The sequence below is a fragment of the Columba livia genome, chromosome 8, assembly GCF_036013475.1.
Source record: "Columba livia isolate bColLiv1 breed racing homer chromosome 8, bColLiv1.pat.W.v2, whole genome shotgun sequence".
Classification (NCBI taxonomy): domain Eukaryota; kingdom Metazoa; phylum Chordata; class Aves; order Columbiformes; family Columbidae; genus Columba; species Columba livia.
In genome coordinates, this window is record NC_088609.1 from 25,752,866 (window position 1) to 25,770,658 (window position 17,793).

The 17,793-nt window shown below is 39.6% G+C and overlaps 2 protein-coding genes across 52 annotated transcripts in view; one reads left to right on the forward strand and one right to left on the reverse strand.

The window, feature by feature from the left end:
- Nucleotides 1-434, reverse strand: part of PKN2 (protein kinase N2) — a 55,236-nt gene extending 54,802 nt beyond the window's left edge. For both annotated transcript variants that reach the window (XM_065071172.1, XM_065071171.1), the window contains exon 1: nt 298-434. In XM_065071172.1, the coding sequence (XP_064927244.1) occupies nt 298-345 (48 nt within the window). In that variant the 5' untranslated portion in view covers nt 346-434. The remainder of the gene's footprint in view (nt 1-297) is intronic.
- A 90-nt stretch (nt 435-524) lies between these two features.
- Nucleotides 525-17,793, forward strand: part of LOC135580042 (uncharacterized) — a 494,152-nt gene continuing 476,883 nt past the window's right edge. For 49 of the 50 annotated variants that reach the window (XM_065071243.1, XM_065071198.1, XM_065071196.1 and 46 more), the window contains exons 1-2: nt 525-1,161; nt 3,335-3,425. In XM_065071243.1, the coding sequence (XP_064927315.1) occupies nt 525-1,161; nt 3,335-3,425 (728 nt within the window). The remainder of the gene's footprint in view (nt 1,162-3,334; nt 3,426-17,793) is intronic. The other variant, XM_065071245.1, reaches the window with a different exon arrangement.

The following is a 17,793-nucleotide window of genomic DNA, read 5'->3' on the forward strand; positions in this document are numbered from 1 at the left end:
CGGGGGGAAGGAGGGAGCCGGGCGCAGACAAAAGCGGGTCGCGGCCGGCAGCGGGGTGGGGCCGTGACCGGGCGGCGGCGCCTCCGGTCTCGGAGGAGAGCAGCGGGAAGAGGCCTGGGGTGGGCACGGGCTTCCGCCGCCTCCCCGGCCTGGCCGCGGGGTGGGGTGGGCGCCCCGCGCCGAGCGGCGGGCAGGGAGCGGCGGGCAGGGGGCGGCGGGGCGCGGCGGCGCCTCCATCCTCCCCGCGAGGGAGCAGAGCGGGGCTGGGGCGGCGCCCGGAGGGACGCCGCCGCTTACCTGGAGCTCGGTGAAGAGGATCTCCCTCTCGGCCGCGTTGGACGCCATTGCGCTGGGGTTTGAAGTCCGCACCTGGACGCTGCTGCCGCCGCCGCCGGCGGGGAGGGGAGCGCGGGAGGCGGGTCCGGGGCCGGGACTAAGGGCGCATCGGGGGCGGGGGGAGCGCTCCGTGCTCGGGCAGGCAGGGGGACGCGGGAGGGGCTGCCGCCGCCCCCCCTCCTCCTCTCATGGGGGTCGCGCCGGGCGCTGTGGCGCGGTGCGGTGCCCGCCGGGCCGCGGTGCGCTCCCGCTCCCCCACCGAGGCGCGGCGCTCGGCCCTGGCAGCGCTCGGCCGCCGCGGCTGCTGCTCCTGCGGCCGCCGCGGATGTCGCACCATTTGGCTGTCACCCTGTCGCAAAAGCGTCGCTGCTTTGCGGCTCCTGAAGCACGTGACGGTCTGCGGAGGAAGAGCGGGCTCCCTGAGGGCGGTCGGCGGCGCGAGGCGCGGAGCGCGGGACGACGCGAGGGCGCGCGCCTCGGTCCCCTCAGTCCCCTCAGTCCTCATCTCCTCAGTCCCCCAGCTCCTCGGTCCCCTCAGCGCCCTCCTCCCGCGTCGCCTGCCCTCCCTCGGCAGCGCTTCTCCCTTCTGTAAAGCTCCGGCGCTGGCAGTCCTGTCGTTTCCCCCTGTGGTGGCGAGGAGAGGGGACGTGTGGCACATCCCGGGTGTTGGGGGTTGCTGGGGCTCGGCCCCGCCAGGCCTAGCAGGCAGGGAGTACCTTATGGGACGTTTTTTAGCACAAGCAGCTAGCTCAGGAAGGAGAGGTCACGCTTGTCTCAAGCCACCTGCCACCCTGGGGACCTGGAGCACTGGCCCAGGAGGTTGTGGTGAGTGGAGGCTGTAAATGTCGTTCTTATTAGTTTAAAGGGCTAAACATATGTACGTGGGGTGCTTGGTGAGTTTTGGGGGGTGTTGGCACTGTTCAGTTATTCTGCAGAATAATAAGCTGCTGAGGGCTTCAAAGTCAGTTTGTTTGGGAGGAAGCGGTTTTCCTTCCCTCTTGGCAGCATGTGGCACAACCATTTATTCTCAGTTTCCTGCCTGCCCTGGTTGTTTTTCACCTGTACATAAACACAAACTTTCTGTTTGCTAGTCTATACGCACATTCTCATTCCACCTTAATGTTGGTTGTTATATTGGGCTAATTGAGCTCATGCAAAACACTGTGTAGAAGCAATTAAAACTTTTTTTTTTAATTTGTGTAGTTCACATCAAACTCTTATAAGCTGAGGCATTTTCGATAGATTTGTCTTCACACAAGTTTTAGCATTTTTTGTGTTCACACTAGTACATATCTGAATGGCTACTGGCCAGTAGTTATCTGTTTGCTCTAAAATGAAAAATTAAATTTCAGAGGGTATGTTCGGTGTTTTTTGTTTTTGTTTGTTTGGTTTGGGCTTATTTTGAGGAAAAAGGGAATGGGAAAACTAAACATTAAATTACCACTACTACTGCTAGAAAATTTGAAACACTTTAAGTACTCTCATACTTCCACTGCTGAGCACCAAACAATCTGAAGTTCTGTCTATTATGCAGTACAAAATAAGTTTATGGACATATTCACACAGTTAATTTCATGTAAAAGGAAAATCAAGATAGTTCTACGGTAGCAATGCACATCTTTACAGAAGTTAGAGTTTTTCTCTGACTTACATCTAAGTAGCTGTGTTGATATAGTTCATAATCTTGCAAATACACAAATCTACTTATAGACTCAGTCCAGTTGAAGCCAATGGCTTAATTTCTCCCCTGTTTTATCTTTACGTGTCACTTCCATGTTGGTATATGACAGCAGCCAGTGAGGAAAACGGATATCACAAAGGAATGTACAGCATCTGAGGCTAAATTGTAAATTGTGTTAAATTGTATTGGCAACCAGTTTATAATGCTGGGATAAAATTTTTTGAGGCATACACCTTCTGTAGTGAATGTAAATTCCTCAAATGCATTTTGGGTTCTCGAATGATATTTTTTTTTTTTAACTACTGTGCAATTTTAAACCACCTGAAGAATGCTAACGTGAGAGGTCATATAGATCACGTTTCTGAGTCTGGGCACCAGGTTAACATCCTTATGTGACCAAGAGCCACCAGGTATATAACTCATACCTTAGACAGCTATAAAGAAGGAGAACTTCAGGAATCATTCATATCACTCAACTGCGAAAAAGGCTGTGTGGGGGAATCCTAGTAACTCTTCACCAGACTTTCTGGCTCAGTGTTTCCCCAAAGCCCAAGTTTCACATTATCCAGTACAATTTGTGCTAGTGCAGCTTTGCTGTCATTTGTATGAAGTAGTCTTAGTTCAGGAGTCATATGTCAAAAGGCATGAATTTGCTTTACAATTGCATAGTGCAATTTTGGGCACACCACGGAAAAATGTGGGGGTGCAAGGGGTGAAGAAAGACATTTATACAAAAATTTATCATTTTGAGCATGATATAATGATGCCAAACTGTATTTAAAATTCATTTGAACTTGTTTTGAGAACAGATGTTTAAGGCTATATAGAAATAATCAGAAATGGGTGGAATACTGTGTTTTAGTGACTTCCTGTACTTGTCAGTATGTTATGTGGCCCGTTAATGCAGCTCACCTGCCAGCCTATTCCTGTTGCAAAGGAGAAGTTCATGTGCTAGCACATGTATCTTGCAAGATGGAGTCAGAAGGAAACACAGATTGTGTCCCAAAGAAAATTTGTAGATATATGAGTGGGTGTCAACAAAATTAGTGAAGCTTTGAGATTCTGTCTACAATGGGTGGCTGACTTTAGTTAATGCTTCACCTATCCTGCCTATTGAGTGTAGCCTAAACCATATTATTATCCCTGTCAAGACAGGGCCTATAAGCTTCTTCATATTTCCAATGTTATTTACGCAACTTGGAAGGACAAAGTTCTAGATTCTTTGATAGAAGTAGTGCTACAGGAATGAAAAGAGAAACTGGTTTGAAAAAACATTTTGTTAGCTAAATGTCTGATACTTAAACATTCTTCCTGCAGAGTCTGGAAAATGCAAGGCAGTGCTGGACAGCTGTAGCTGTGCATTTAAGTACTGCGACAGTGAATTACGGAGCAAGAGAGAACATTCCAAGTGAGTCCCAAAATAGAAGGCAGTTGAGTACGTAAGTCCAAGAATTTAGCATTATGTGAAATCCTGAGTTCAGCCCATGCCTTAAAACATCTGAATGCTATTTCTTCAGCCATTGCTCTGTTAGCTCATTCCCTACATTCAATTAAAATGCTGGAAAAGCAAACTGAATGAAGGGGATGTCAGTACTGTGGGCTAATGCCTTTAATTATTTTATTTCTTCAGGTTGTGTTATTCAAGTCTTTGTCCCAAAGACCTGTAAAAGTAAATACTTGAGACTTCCAGTGTTCCAGGTAGTGCAAAGAACACCTTGGAAACCCTTGAGCATGGTATAGAACTCATCAGAAAAATATCCAGGATCCTATAAGCAAATTCTAGGCTATTCTTTAGAATAGGTCTGACTAGTCCTCTGTATCATCTAAGGAAAAGCTTGCCTTCACTTGGTGGTGCATATAGAAATGAGGATTGAGGACATGTGAAGAACATCAGACAGGTGTTAATTATATTATTATACTTACTACCAGCAAGACTCTACCAGGAAAAAAGCAAGTTTTTGTGTAAGCTTCTGGTTAATTTTGCTTGTTTAAATTCTAGAGGGACAACAATGTAGAGACATGCTTGGGTACGGGTATGTACAGCTAAATGAAACTCTTGGTAAGGAAGAAATTAGATTCCATTCTACATGCACTGTGTTAGGAGGTGAGTAGGGACAGAGCAATAGTAGGCCAGCCACCACCTTTTTAGGTACAGAACAACCTCTAGGAATTAGTAACCTTTTTGATGGGATAAAGAATAGTTAATTTTGCAAGTAATATTGATACCTGTTAAAGGAAATCCTTCTCTGCCCCTGCCTTTCCCTTCTGCCCCCTAAAGTGGGAATGCTAAAATTCATAGTTTAAGTCTACATTCATAGCTCAAGTCAACTTTAGGATAGCATTTTCTTTAAGTTCTTTCACTTAGAAATAAAAACAACTATGTAAAATAAATGTAGTTCCAAGTTTAGTTAAGAAACAAACAAAAAAGCCACAACAGATTTTTAATAACGTTACCATTTATTCTTCTTGACTTCCTGACACAGCAGTGTTACTCTTATATTCCCATAGTTATCCTTCTAGGTTGGATTCTCTGAAAACCTTATGAAATCCCAGAACTATAAGGCACAGGAAAAAGGAGATGGGAGAATGTATACGTTTTTGCCTTCTTTGTTTGTTTACTTCAGCCTGGAGATGTTGAAAAAATAGTATGTTAGTGAACATAGTATTTTCATCTTCCTGTTTTGCTTCTCCGATCATTGTGGGACTAAGAGAAAGATTTGCTTTAAAGAGCTTCTAATAAGTCCTGTAAGATTTAGAAAGAAATGTGTCTATATCAGGTTAAACTTTGAGATAAAAAAGAAATTAATATAATAACATTTTTTAAACCAGCAACTTGCTGGTATTTATTAAAGAAAATGCCAAACAAGAGCAAAAAAAAAAAAAAAAAAAAAAAAATCAAAGGTGTTGATAATAGTATTTTTAGCTTGAGAATGTTGTTTCTTGAAAGCTCACACTTCTTCCATAGTATTTCTTAGCATTACACACATTTCGGTCAGATTTCTTAAAGTGAATTCCATGTGAGAAAAGGCTCCTGAGACAGCATGAGAGCTCTCTGAGGCTCTTACTGATGTACCACGGACAATGAAGAGGACAAGATGATGACTCATCATAAGTAGAAAACTAAAATGACTATGTAAGTTTATTTAGCCATGGCCGTGCTTGCAAATTTTACGTGCTCTTAAACTGTTCCTTTATTAGTCTTTTAATTACACGGCTAATCTTACAACTTTTGGGTGCATTACTGTGATGTAATCATAACCCTGCTAGAAATTGCTGCACACTTCCTAGCTTCTGTGCTTACATTACCCAGGGCTAGGTGTAGGCATACTATCACCCAGCCAAGTAGGAAGATGCTGTGAGGTGTGGAGTACAACAAACCCTATCTTGCTATCTGTTTTATTAATTCTGGACTCTGGGAAGACTTGCAGTCTGTGAGAAGAGAGTGCTCCAGGGGAAGGAGGTTCATTCCTCTTATTGTCTCTTGTTCTTCTTTTCCCTCCTTCTCTTATGAGGGAAAATCTGCAGTTAATGTCAGTGGAACTCTGCGGAGAGGAAGCGCCCTACCTGTGCAGAACCAGCTGTAAGATCAGACCTCATTTCTATAAAGGAGATCAACTTGGATTATTTAAAGTAATAACAAAATGCTTTATGTCTTTACATTAAGGCTATGATCCTACAAGTGGATCAACATGATGGATCTTTACACCTCTACTAAGTCCCAGTGATTCTAATTAAACTTGATTATAGGATCAAGCTTAATGTACTTGATGGTGTTTCTGCAATGAGCTCTGCACAGATGGGCTCTTGTGGTTTCGTTGAATCCACTGGAGTAGGGCCTGGTGCAGCATTGGTAACATTAAGGCCTTATTTTCTAAGAATGTAGATGAGAGATCAGTACAAGTAAGGTAACTATACCTTTGGATAGTTCCTGGTCTCACTGCTTTATTTCAGTTGATTGCAAGCACATTGATTCAAATGGTGGCTGATCTGAAGTACCTTAGTTCATTGCAAAAAAAAAAAAAAAAAAAAGGCAAGGCGCATTCAAGAATGATTCAAAATATGTTATCCTGTTACGAAGAAGATGGACTTTCTGAAGAAATGTAGGTGGCTGTGATCTAAAGTTGCATTAGAAAATTAGAGTTCTGGAGATAATTGGAGCATTTTCACATGCAGCTTTAGGGTGTGCAACTTTCTGTGTTTCTAGGAAAATCAAATTTCTACAAAAGGCTTTGCAAAGGTAAAACAAAGAGTTTGAAAGTCACAACATTGCTGAAGACTTAGTCCACATTTGGAGGGAAGGGAAATGTATTGCAAAGGATGAGTCAGACATGGACATCCCCAGAGAAATCTTTGCTAAGTAGAACTGTGCTTGAGAGGCTGCTGCAGGATTGTCTCTGTTGGGTGCTTCCAAGGTCAGATTTGACCTGCCTTTGGAAAATCTGTTGCTGCCAGCAACACTAGATTGCAGATTTGCTGCAGCTCCCAGCAGGGTGTGCAAAAGGCGGAAATTTGTGTCCATTTGCTTCTGCATCATGATACTGACAGACTTGTCTCACCCCGTGTTGTGGAAGTTGCATGTGACTCATGAACTTTTGGTTGTCCTCAGCCAATTTTTATTTGCTGTTTTGAAATGTACAGCAAAGACTGCCAGAAACAGGAACTAAGTGTTGCCTGAAAATGTGCACAGTTGCAGTGCCATGTGTGTTGATACAGTGTCGGTACATCAAAGTTTTCTTTAGTTCTAATATGTTTGTGGACATTATAAACAACTATGCCATAAATAGAGTTCATCAGACACTCAGTCTTAGGTGGTAATGATTTTTGGTCATGATTAACTTGATGGCTGTCTTTTCTGTCTGTGTTGTTATCTCCTCTCACAGACAGTGGCCTGCATGTGTCACTCTTGTCAGGGACTGAAGTCCTAAGTAGTTATTAACTTGTACTTAGTATGCAATGTCTCAGAATTAAAAGGGCAGATCTATCTTCATCTAAGAACACTTAAAACAAGAGAGTTACCGGGCAGGTTTATAGCTAGGCTCTAATTGCATTCTCCTAGCGTGGCTGGGACTGACATCCCGAGGAGAGAAGAGAGCTTAAGAACTTGCAGAGAAAATGACGATTGCATCCAACAGCATCAGGAGAAAGACACATTCAAAAAATGTTAGTGCTGATACCACATACATTACTACTTCCCCTTCTGTCTTCCTCCTCACTCTCTGTCTTAAACCACCCCCAGTCCTTCTGTTTTCGTGCTACAGCAAACAAACTTGCTCTTGTGTAATTTAGTGCAGCTTCACACTGCTTTGGTTCATGTTCCACTGCTTTTGAACCCTGTGATGTGTTTCAGTGATGGCTTGTTACAGTGTATTTCACTTAACATACTGTTGCTTAAGCATAAGTGAGGAAGTAAGAATAGTATTTCTCTCTCTTTTTTTCTCTTCTCCTGCTTCCCAGGGTGGGATGGTTGTAATAGGGGAGAGCAGGGAAGTTAATCACACACACTCAATTTGGGATGCTTTTTTAACTAGCTGTAACTGAAACTTTCATGTACCTTCAGGATGTTGAAAGGTATTTTCTCTTGTATGAATAACTCCGCTGGCATTCTCATGTTGCCTGTAAATACACTCAATGTAGAAAGGCTTAGATGAGATTTCTATACTGGAGACTAGTTGAAAAGTTAATTGTGGCCTGGCTCTTCTCACTGAAAAGTGGAATTATTAGAGATCTGAAAGAGCAACAAAAATTACATTCTTGTGCTTCTCTTAATTTGCTTAAATACATAGATGCTAGTGATTTTTTTTTTAATAGTGTAATGCATTTTCTTGTAAACAGTTAATGTTACTGTTCAGCCTGTTTTTATGTTCTAGAGCAAACACTGGGATGTCTAAAGGACTAAGCTGGATGAGTTTGGGTTACGTAGCTTCAAAATATATTGAAATGCATTTGCTGAAATTCTGCGCTGTCAGTATGGCCTCAGATTTGAACCATTTATTATCGTCACGTAATGCAGAAATGTAAAACACTTTCAAGCTGGTTTACTGCCTAGCAGGTAGTTTGCAGTTAGTGGGCTTGTTTCTTCTTTGTAAGAAAAACGAGGCTAGAAACTGCTGAAGAAGACAGGGAAAAATGGTTTTGAGCCTTGATCTGTTTTCTGTATCTACGTGGTCAAGCAGTAGCCAGCCAGAGGAAAATGGTCCGTTGGAGGTAATGGAATAGAAGGCTGAAGTGCCCTGGATTGATATTTGAAACGTGATAACCTGGATTTGCTTTACATTCATTTGCCTCTGCTTGCTGCAATGTTGACATGTTAGCTTTAATGAAGGCAGCTTTTGCACAAGTGTTAGAATTGTCTCTAACTAATGGACTGCCTTATTTAGTGCGCTCTCATTCTTTCCTTCCTGACCTGTTCCTTGTTTTCTTCTGTCTGTTCCTTATGCACACCACACTGCTGTGATGGAGCAGAGCATGAAAATGAAGTGTAATAATCTAAAAATAAAATAATAAGGTTTACCCTTCTCCTGTCCTATATTCTTCCTCTCCATCCTGAGATCCATGTAGTAGGCCAGTGTTGAATTGCAGTGTCCTTAAAGACTATTTGATTGAGGTAGGAGAGTTTAGCTTAATTGGACTTGAGCTGAATGTGTTCAAAACCATGATGGAGACATATCATTGATACGTCCTCAGTATCTTTGGAACCATGGCTGAATTCTGTAGGATAGAAGTACATAATTACCTTTAAGAGTTGCATAAACAGCCTAATGTTTGTTCTTTTATTAATCTTGATGGACAATAGTAACAATTATTGGAAGAAAGAACCACATCTAGACATTTTCACCATGGATGTAAACACAACAGTAAATCCAGTTGTTATTTACACCTGCTATGGAGGTAGAAATTGATTTAACATTAGAAAAGTGCAATAATAGGCAGGGTTATAAAGTTGAATACTCTATTATAAGTCATGCAGAGTTCAGATACAGCAGACAGTATATTATGACTTGCTTTTTTTAACATTTGGATTATCAAGTCAAACTTCAAAAAATATAAATATTTCATAAGTATAATACAACAGAAGTCATTCAAAAGAAAAAGGTGAAGCTGAGGTCAGTTGGGGATTGCCATTTGCGGGCTGTCCTTAGCTCTGTTTATTGCTTCCTCTTTTCCCAGCAAATCCAGTATTTAAAAAGGATTGTAAGACCCATGTAATCATTGAGGATTTACTTCCTTTGGTGCCTCAGAGCTGCTTTCAGCAACAACGCTGTTGTTTTATTTGTTTTAAACATACACATCGCCTTTACAAAGTACAGATGGATATTAGCAGGAAGTATTTTGGCTAGCAAAAACTGTAAATTGCTTTGAATTAGCATTTGAAATTTAGGTAGACAAAGGTTCTACTTTTGGTCTTGCGCTGACAGAAGACACTGTAGTTCTACAGGGATCTTGGGTCCAGCTGATGTAAATTGGGACTCAGGCTAATGGGGTTGAGTCGCTTTTTCTCATGTGCCACTATAAAATCTTCTTAATTCTCAGTTTTTATATTAAAATATAGAAGAATTCTAAATATATAACAGTTAGGCTAAGGTTCAGGGTAGGCTTAAGGCTTCTAGTTTGGAATAATCTTTGCTGGCAAAAAGTTCTTCTGGTGTCTGTGGTGAACAGATAGCATAATGCTCTGATAAACTGCTTAATATTTCTTAATACTTAATGTTTCTGAAGATTATGTGGTGTAGATTGGTGGATAAATGAAATTAATAGTTTTTCTGAACTGCTTTAGAATTGCAGTTTACCTCACCCCGTTTCCAGTCTTTGCTGTAGTACAGGTAAATTTTAGAAACATTTATGTTTATTAAGATGCAGCTTTCTTCTTACTTGTATAATCTGCAAGGACACAGTATTTCTACATGTCCTTAGCATAAAAAGGAAAAAAAAAAATTGGTAATGGGAAAGATGTATTAGTAAAAGATCTGAAACTTCAAGAGGATTTTCTCTGTAAGTGGAAATTTTAATATTAAATTGCTCCATCTAGTGGCAAAGTGCTAAAACTGATAATTTTACTGTAATGATTATTATCAGTTAGTAATGATTATTCCTTTTAAAAATTTAAGACTGAATTCTTCTTTACCATGGGAAGTCCTCTGCCAAGAGACCTCCACATGTGGCAAGGTACAAGCCTTGATTTTCCTCACAGTTTGTTCTGAGGATATTTATTGTTTACTTCAATGGAAGCAAGCCTGATGTTTCCAAATGTCTGAACTGCTTTAAAGAACTTGGTCTTAGTGCCTTAATACCTTTGGTTTAAGTTCTCCTTTGGGCTGGGAGGGAAAATGGATAAGCTGGATTGCATAACTAATTAATAAAATGAAAATGAAGTTTCTGATTCTTTGGCAAAGAGTGTATCATGTACTGAGTACAGCGTACTGGGATGCATCTTGTGTTCTGACATAAGATAAATTTCTGTTGCAGATTGTTAATTCAAACCTTAACTGGCATTGAGACTGTACTTTTCATAATAATAATGAATTAATGGGATGATTTGTTAATGTCAATATATTCAGTAAGAAATTGGAATTCCTATGCCAATCAAGGCAAAAACCCCTGTGTTTCGCAGTCATATGAAAATAGGGAGAAAATTCAAAAGGAAAAAGTTCAAGGAAAGGTTTAATCCAGACATCTGTCTTCTTTCTTTGCACACTTTGAAAAGACACATTCTGACAAAAAAGAAGGGAGCTCTTCAGAAGGTTTGCGTATTTCCCTCTGCCTGCTGCTGTGATCCCTTGTGCAGCTGGCTTTAAAGGGAACTCAGGCGCTTAAGAAAGCAAGATCATAGGATAATTAATCAGTTTCGGGGTGGTTGCGTGCTATTGTTTTTTTCTTTCTGAATGCAGCCCAAAACTGTGCAGTCAGCAGCTGAAGTCTTACAGAAAAACAAAAATACTTACAAATGAAAGGCAAAAGAAAGGAAAAGAACTAAAATAGTTTAAAACCAAATTTGAAGTATTAGTTTAAAAAAAAAAAAAAAGTTGGCTGTTCTTGAGAATGTAACAGATGCACTGAACTTGCTGACTCTCCATCTTTTACTTTTGTCATTCATTTTTTCAGTTTTTGTTAATCTGCTGCATAGGTAATTTATATACCTTTAATTTCCTGGTAGATTAAATCTTACTTCTTCTCAGTCCATGTATGAATACTCCTTTTATATTAGGAAACTGCTCTATAACTCTAGAAGAATTGCATTTTATTGCTGTTGTTGTTGTTATTCAGTTGAATAATGGAACATAAACCTTGTAGTGCACTTTTCCAGACTTCCTCTCCCCAATTAGGTTGGTCACTTAAAATTGCAGATCACTGTTCCTATCTTCCTTTCCCAGGCAAATGAACCCATTAAATATCACAATTGCGTAACTTCCCTACCTGCTAACTAAAGTTTCTTTGCAGCATGCATTTTGACCTCAGCTCTTCGAGACAACAGGTGACTTTGAAATGGCCTCAAAACAATTACTTTACTGTGTGCGGCAATTATGAAAGAACGCTTGGGGCCATGATGCTCAGATAGCAGGGTCTACCACTCATATGAGGAACTCTGAGGTCTCTGAATATAGGTATAGCCTGCTTTTCTAACTTAGTAAAGACTTGAAGACTTGGCAAAAATAAATGGGAGTTAGTTTGCTGAAAAGAACATTGGGAAGGCTGAGAGAGGAAGCTGGGAAAATCACCAGCAGATCTGTGAAACTTTGATTCAAAGAAACCAAAGAATAGCTCTCTTCGTTACTTGTATTAAGTCTGTGTGGTCACTTGGAGAAGAACAATGTGATACATAACAATCCAAGTGCATCAGTTCAATCAGTTATATCATCTTGCTTGGTTTCACTCTTTGAGTGGATAGCTAATTAAGTATTAAAGGGGATGTAGTAGAGATTGCATACTTCGGTAACTTCTGTGTCTTTTAATTCAGAAAGTGTATTGGGGAATCTCTGCTTTTTGGAAGCCTTTGACAAGAGCATGGAGGCAAAGGAGACTGAACTGCAGCATGCAAATGGTGACTGTAGTCTTGACAGTGCAGAATCCCTTGTATGGATTGAGTAAATCCAGTTTATTTGACTGCATATGCACAGATTATCTGAACAGCATATATATAGTAACTCTAATGTTGGGTTTTGAGGCCTGTCCCTATGTACATATGCTTTAAATGAGGTACTATCATATGGCTTTCTTGTGTGATTGGCCAATTATTTGGTTATTTTATCCATTAAGTCTTCCTTTAAGGTAGGGTTGCAGTTAATTTTCTGTTTGTTTTGAGATTCCCAGATGTCTAAACGCTGTAGAATTTTGTAAGCTAAAGATTGGAATTTTGTAAAAAAGAACTTCAATCACAATGCATCTTTTGATGCTTAGCTTTAGAGAATTACTATCCCACAGAAAGTCAGTTTTGCCCTAGAAAATAGCCTGACTGCTTATCAACTTCAAGAAGTTCAGGAGCAGCTCATTAGTGTCACATAAGTACTAATAAATGTAGAATCAGCTTTGTATTTCTAGAAAGTTTATTTGTAGAAGACAACTGAAATAACTGGAGTGCTGATTTTCTGTTTCAGCTTGTGAGCAGAGGTTAAGAAGATAAGACTTTTCTCCTTATAGTGAGTTCTCTGAAGGCAACTAATTTAAATAAAAAAATGCCAAACTCTTTTTGAATCAGTTAGAATCTTTGCCCTGAGCACAGTAATAACTCTCCAAATAAAAGAACCATCTTCCCATCTCTGTGGGGTAGTCCACCTCATCTGGGTTTTTTTAACCATTATTGTGAAGACACACATGTCTAAAATACCTTCAGCTTTGTATTTTTCATACCTTTCTGTTCTTAAAAGGAGATCTGAGCCCTCAATCCTTCTTGTGTTGATTTGGTGTGTAACAAACTTCCTTAATAAACTCAGTAAAGCAGAAAGGTTACTGGAACCTGCTTTCCAAAACTATTTCCAGAGATAGTGGAAAGCACTAAGTCCTTTGTTAATTTAAACTATTGAGTTGGCCGTTGTGGCCACTCTCTTCCCCCATAGGGTGGGGAATACAATTTTTTTTCACTCCTGCTTTAGCCACACATTGTGTCACTGATGACTGAATGGTTAGATGGATAAAGGAGGTAGCAGAATTACCATGCTCATTTCATCTTCTTTTTAACTATTGAGATTTCAGAAATGGTGCCAATTAGAATAAATTGTAACTGCAGTTTTGGCATTCATATGAATTGAATTTCACAAGTGAATTGAATTCTGTATAATTATTTTCTTACAATGGTGCTAATTCTGCTGTTTTTACTTGGGCAGAAGTCCTATTGAACTCCCCGTAAGAACTCTAGGATCAGCATTTAGTATTTGCCTCAGTTCAGTAATTGTTTTTTTATGCGACTTTTTAGAGCGCTCTGACAAACAAGGAATAAACGGCTTATCTTATCAAGACTTATAGTCAATAGCTTCTGTATTCTTGTGAAGAAGACATCTTCTGTGAAAATAGCAAGGTTAAAGTGATTGCGCATGAAGTAAATACAAACTTAAGCTAGTATTTCTTCCTGAAAACCAGTCTGAACAATACTTAGATAACTTCAAGTAATGGAAGCCCTTTCATAATCTTGACCCATATACAGTTTTGTCAAATCCAAGGTCAGATAGAATTTTAAAAATAAGCTTTATTTGAACTGCTGTAACCATGATTTCACATTTGTAAGTATGCTCTTTAATAAAAAAATACTATTATTGTTTGGTGGATTTTTAAAAATTCTTATATAAGTTTCAGAGTTTGATCAGTTGTAATAGAAAGGAAAATACTATCTATTTGTTTAGGAAATGTCTTCTAAACCATTACAGCTGCAGACAAAAAGAGTTCATTTCAAATTGATTAATGTGCTGTAAGTATCTGGAATTGCTTGCTCCAGTCACTTTGTTGCTTTCTCATCTCTCTCAAAAATCAAATGAAGCATCTCTGAAGATTCCTGATTGATGCTGTCAGCTTTGTACTGATATTACAGTCCATTTCAGGAAATGTTCAAAGTGGGGCAATGACTTTCAATCTTTTTTTCAAGTATGCCGCAGTGAAGTTTTTCTATCAGATTATACCAAGTCCATTTCCCAAAGAGCTACGCATTTTTGTGTGTTGTGCATTTGTGGGTGGGAGCTTTAACATATGGATCTTTAGAAATATGCATGAGAGAATGATGTATTGGTGATATTGCTTACTTCTCTTGTACCATGCCAAAATGCATTATTTTTTTTTTTTGTCCATAACCCATACTGCCTAGTTCTCTTACATACAAGCTCCGATTAATTTATTTTCTTGGAAGCCCTGTGTAACTTGGTTTCATTTCATAATGCATGTACAAATTTTCCAAATCTTACTACAGAATGCTTCAGGACCAAATCCGGTAATTCATTGGTAAGAATGCTAAAGCACAGGAAACTGTAACAAAGAAGATTATTTTCCTCCTAAAAAGGGAACTTGGACAAGACAGAATCATTAATTCATATATTTGTTTTTCTCAGCCTGCAAGGAAATCAGGAATTACCTTAAAATATCAGTTCTACGAAGTCATGTCTGGATATGATTTGGCCAAAGTTGTTCATGCACTTAAGCTGCTTGAAACTGTACAAACACCTTGCTGCTGATTTGGTTACTTTATGAAAGCATTCAGTGAACAGATAACCATTAGTCAACAGCATAAAAATATCAGACGAGGAGCATAGCTTTTTGTATCCGTAGACTGTACATGCCAGCTCTGCAGGAGATCTTGGGCCCTAATAGAGGTGGGAATAGGGAAGAACTCTGAAATTCTCGCAGGAACCCCCTGCAGTCCGTAGCAGAATGGCTGGCTGCTCGCCACACTGTCCCTGGCTGCTGGCCAGCGCCAGGACTCTGTGACCCCTTCTGACGCAGCTCATAGGGCAGGAAGGATGAGTTAATGGTGTTTCAAGCAGCATTAATGAATCAAATTTTAAATATGGATTCTCACCCGCAGTGTTGTGGGAATGTCCATGGCTCTGAGGAGGAGGAACCAGGGAAGAGAAGCCTTCTCTTAAATTAAATTTTCATGTAGCTGAATAGAAGGTACCTTCTTACTCCAGTCACCCTCATAACCAGTGTTATTCATATCTTTTCTTGCCACAGCAGGAAGAAAATAAATAACTGAGTTTATTTGCATGTTATATTACCATGCTTTGTATAGAATATCTTTGTTTGCACTCTGAAAGCTGCCTGAAATATAATTATTATCATTCTTCTGTCTTATCCTTTATCTAAAATACAACGAAATATCCTGATACAGGGAAGAAAACCCAATTTAAGTCTGTACTGAACTTCCCTTTGCTCTAATGAAGTTAAAAGATACTTGTAAATTCTAATATGGTCACTTAGAAAGTACTTAGGAAAGATTATTTCAAAATATTAATTCTGAAAAATGGAATGCTGACCCGTTAAAGATTCAATGAACATGTTTTGTAGAAAGTATTCTGCCATCTTTTGAGAGCAAAACAATTCTGTCTTGAAAATATGAAAGTGGAGCACAAACACAATGAAACTAGTCTTGACATCATTGTGATGTAACTTGTGAAAATGCATTAAATAAGTTGCTTTAATGATAACGATTAACCAAATTTTTTTATTTTAAGTAGCTGAGCTAGTAACACCAGTGAATATTCTTTTGCAGTATCAGATTGCTAAATTATGTTCCATTCGGTCTCTATTTGCTCACTTATTTCTGTAGTGAAATAGGCAAAGTTCCATAATCAAGCCTTTATTGTACCAGTGTAATTTGCGTGTTTTCTTTATTGTTTCAGAACCATCACAAATTATTGAGAAATGAATAACACTTATTTTCTTGCTGGATGGATGATTGCTACTGCTGTGTGAATTTTTCCGTGATATTCTGGGGTGTGTGTGATAAGGAAGTATCCAAAGCCACTCTAGTTTTGTCTGTTATATAGCAAAGTATATTTTCCTCTTTTTTAAACTTCAGTATGCAGCCTTGTTCTTTTTTTGCCAAGGTGACTTTGTGCCACAAAAGCTATCAACAGGGCTGTATCCTGAACACCTTACTTCCTATGAGCATTATTTGCACAAAATTGTCATTACTTGTATGCGCTGTGACATTGTTTTCAACTTGACTACATTTACAGGGATGTACTCTCTGTAAACTTGGCCCAGTGACGCCTACTACAGCTCCATTATTGTAAAAGGAAAATCCTTTTCTTGAATTCACTGAGGGCTGAACTAGGCTTACACAGAGCAATGATTAAGCTTCACTATGCTGTTTGGAAACTTAGTCTTCAAAAAGGTAATACTTCATAAGATGTTCCAAAACAATTCTGCCTCCAGTTTCAGGTGCTGTTTTCTTATGGATTGTGACAAAAGATAGTCATTTTCAGCGTTCAGGGGCTTGCAATTGTTCATTCAATCTTCATTTACAGAATGCTATGGAGTTTAGCTAAGTTTGGTTTTGTTTTATTTTTCATGTGGTACTGTGGTGCACCATTTTTCTTCCAGTGCTTAAGTCTGAATACTCTAAAATTGCCTTATTTTTGCTTTTCTAATTTGGCCTGGAAACATTTTACATGGTGTTGTAGCGCTCCTTCCCCGTACTGTTTTTGTTGTGCAAAGTGGCATGCTGGGTCTGTGCTTGTGTTTTGTCATGTTTGCCTTTGGTTGGCGCTGTGTCAACACAAAGCTTTAAAAACAATAAAATGCTGACTTTGGGAGAGAGGAATGTCTGAAAGATTTGCCATGTATCTCTTAAATTAAAAATTGTAACAGCAGTCTTCTATACAGTTTATACTACAGCTCTACCAGCACTGAACCACCTTTTCCTAGGAAGTCCATCCTCCAGACGTCCTGAGTAGATTAAATACTTGCCTTAAAGTGTAGCAATTACTTCCTGTAGAGTCAGTGAGCTTTGCCACCTCCTTGTCCTTCTTTAAATGCCCTGTGCTTTTGGCCATTTAGTTTGATGTGAGGAGTTCCTCCACTTAGGCAGCAAGAAGACAGATTATGGCAGGGACTAGTCAGTATTAAGAGAAACATGTAACAAGCCACGTAGCCTGCAGAATTCTGGAAAGGATAAAGTGGAGACAATTAAATACAGTTTTCTCAAAGAAATCTCATTAGCCTGTGAACCAGGGTTGAGAGATGAGAGAGTTCTTAATCATAGACTGGAAACTGCTTCTTGTGTTTATTGGAAGCTTGTTTTTAGAAAGGTTATAGAGTATATTTTTAAGGAGTCTGTTAGCTAAACTGTAGCAACTTGACCTGTCTTGATTTTTCTATCATTACTGCTTGCTGACTGTGAACTAAATCCCAAATGCTGGTTCCATAAGACAGGGAGTATCTGAAGGCAACCAGCATTTACAGTAAGTTTTGATTCCAGACTCCTTGCTGGGTATGGGAGCCCATCTTTTCCAAAAGCTTTTCTCTCATGACTGTTTTAAGAATAAATACTAAGTTGGTAGGAATGTAGCTCCCAGGTAGCAATTATGCTTTCTCTATTGAAAGTAAGTTGTGCAACTAATTATATTCCATATCCTTATATAGTGATAAAAATGATGAAATAATTTTGAAATTCCTTAAATAATTGGAAAAGGCTTTTGTTCTGGAAAGGAGGAAGTGTGTGGGTATGTAGGGGTGGGAGGGAGAGGGAAGGGTGCACAATTGTTCCTACCATAGTACAAACTATGCAGGAACAGAGCTATCAGCAAAGTGGAAAATAGGAATCAGCTTTGTTTCTAAGGAAAACAACTCCCAGGAGG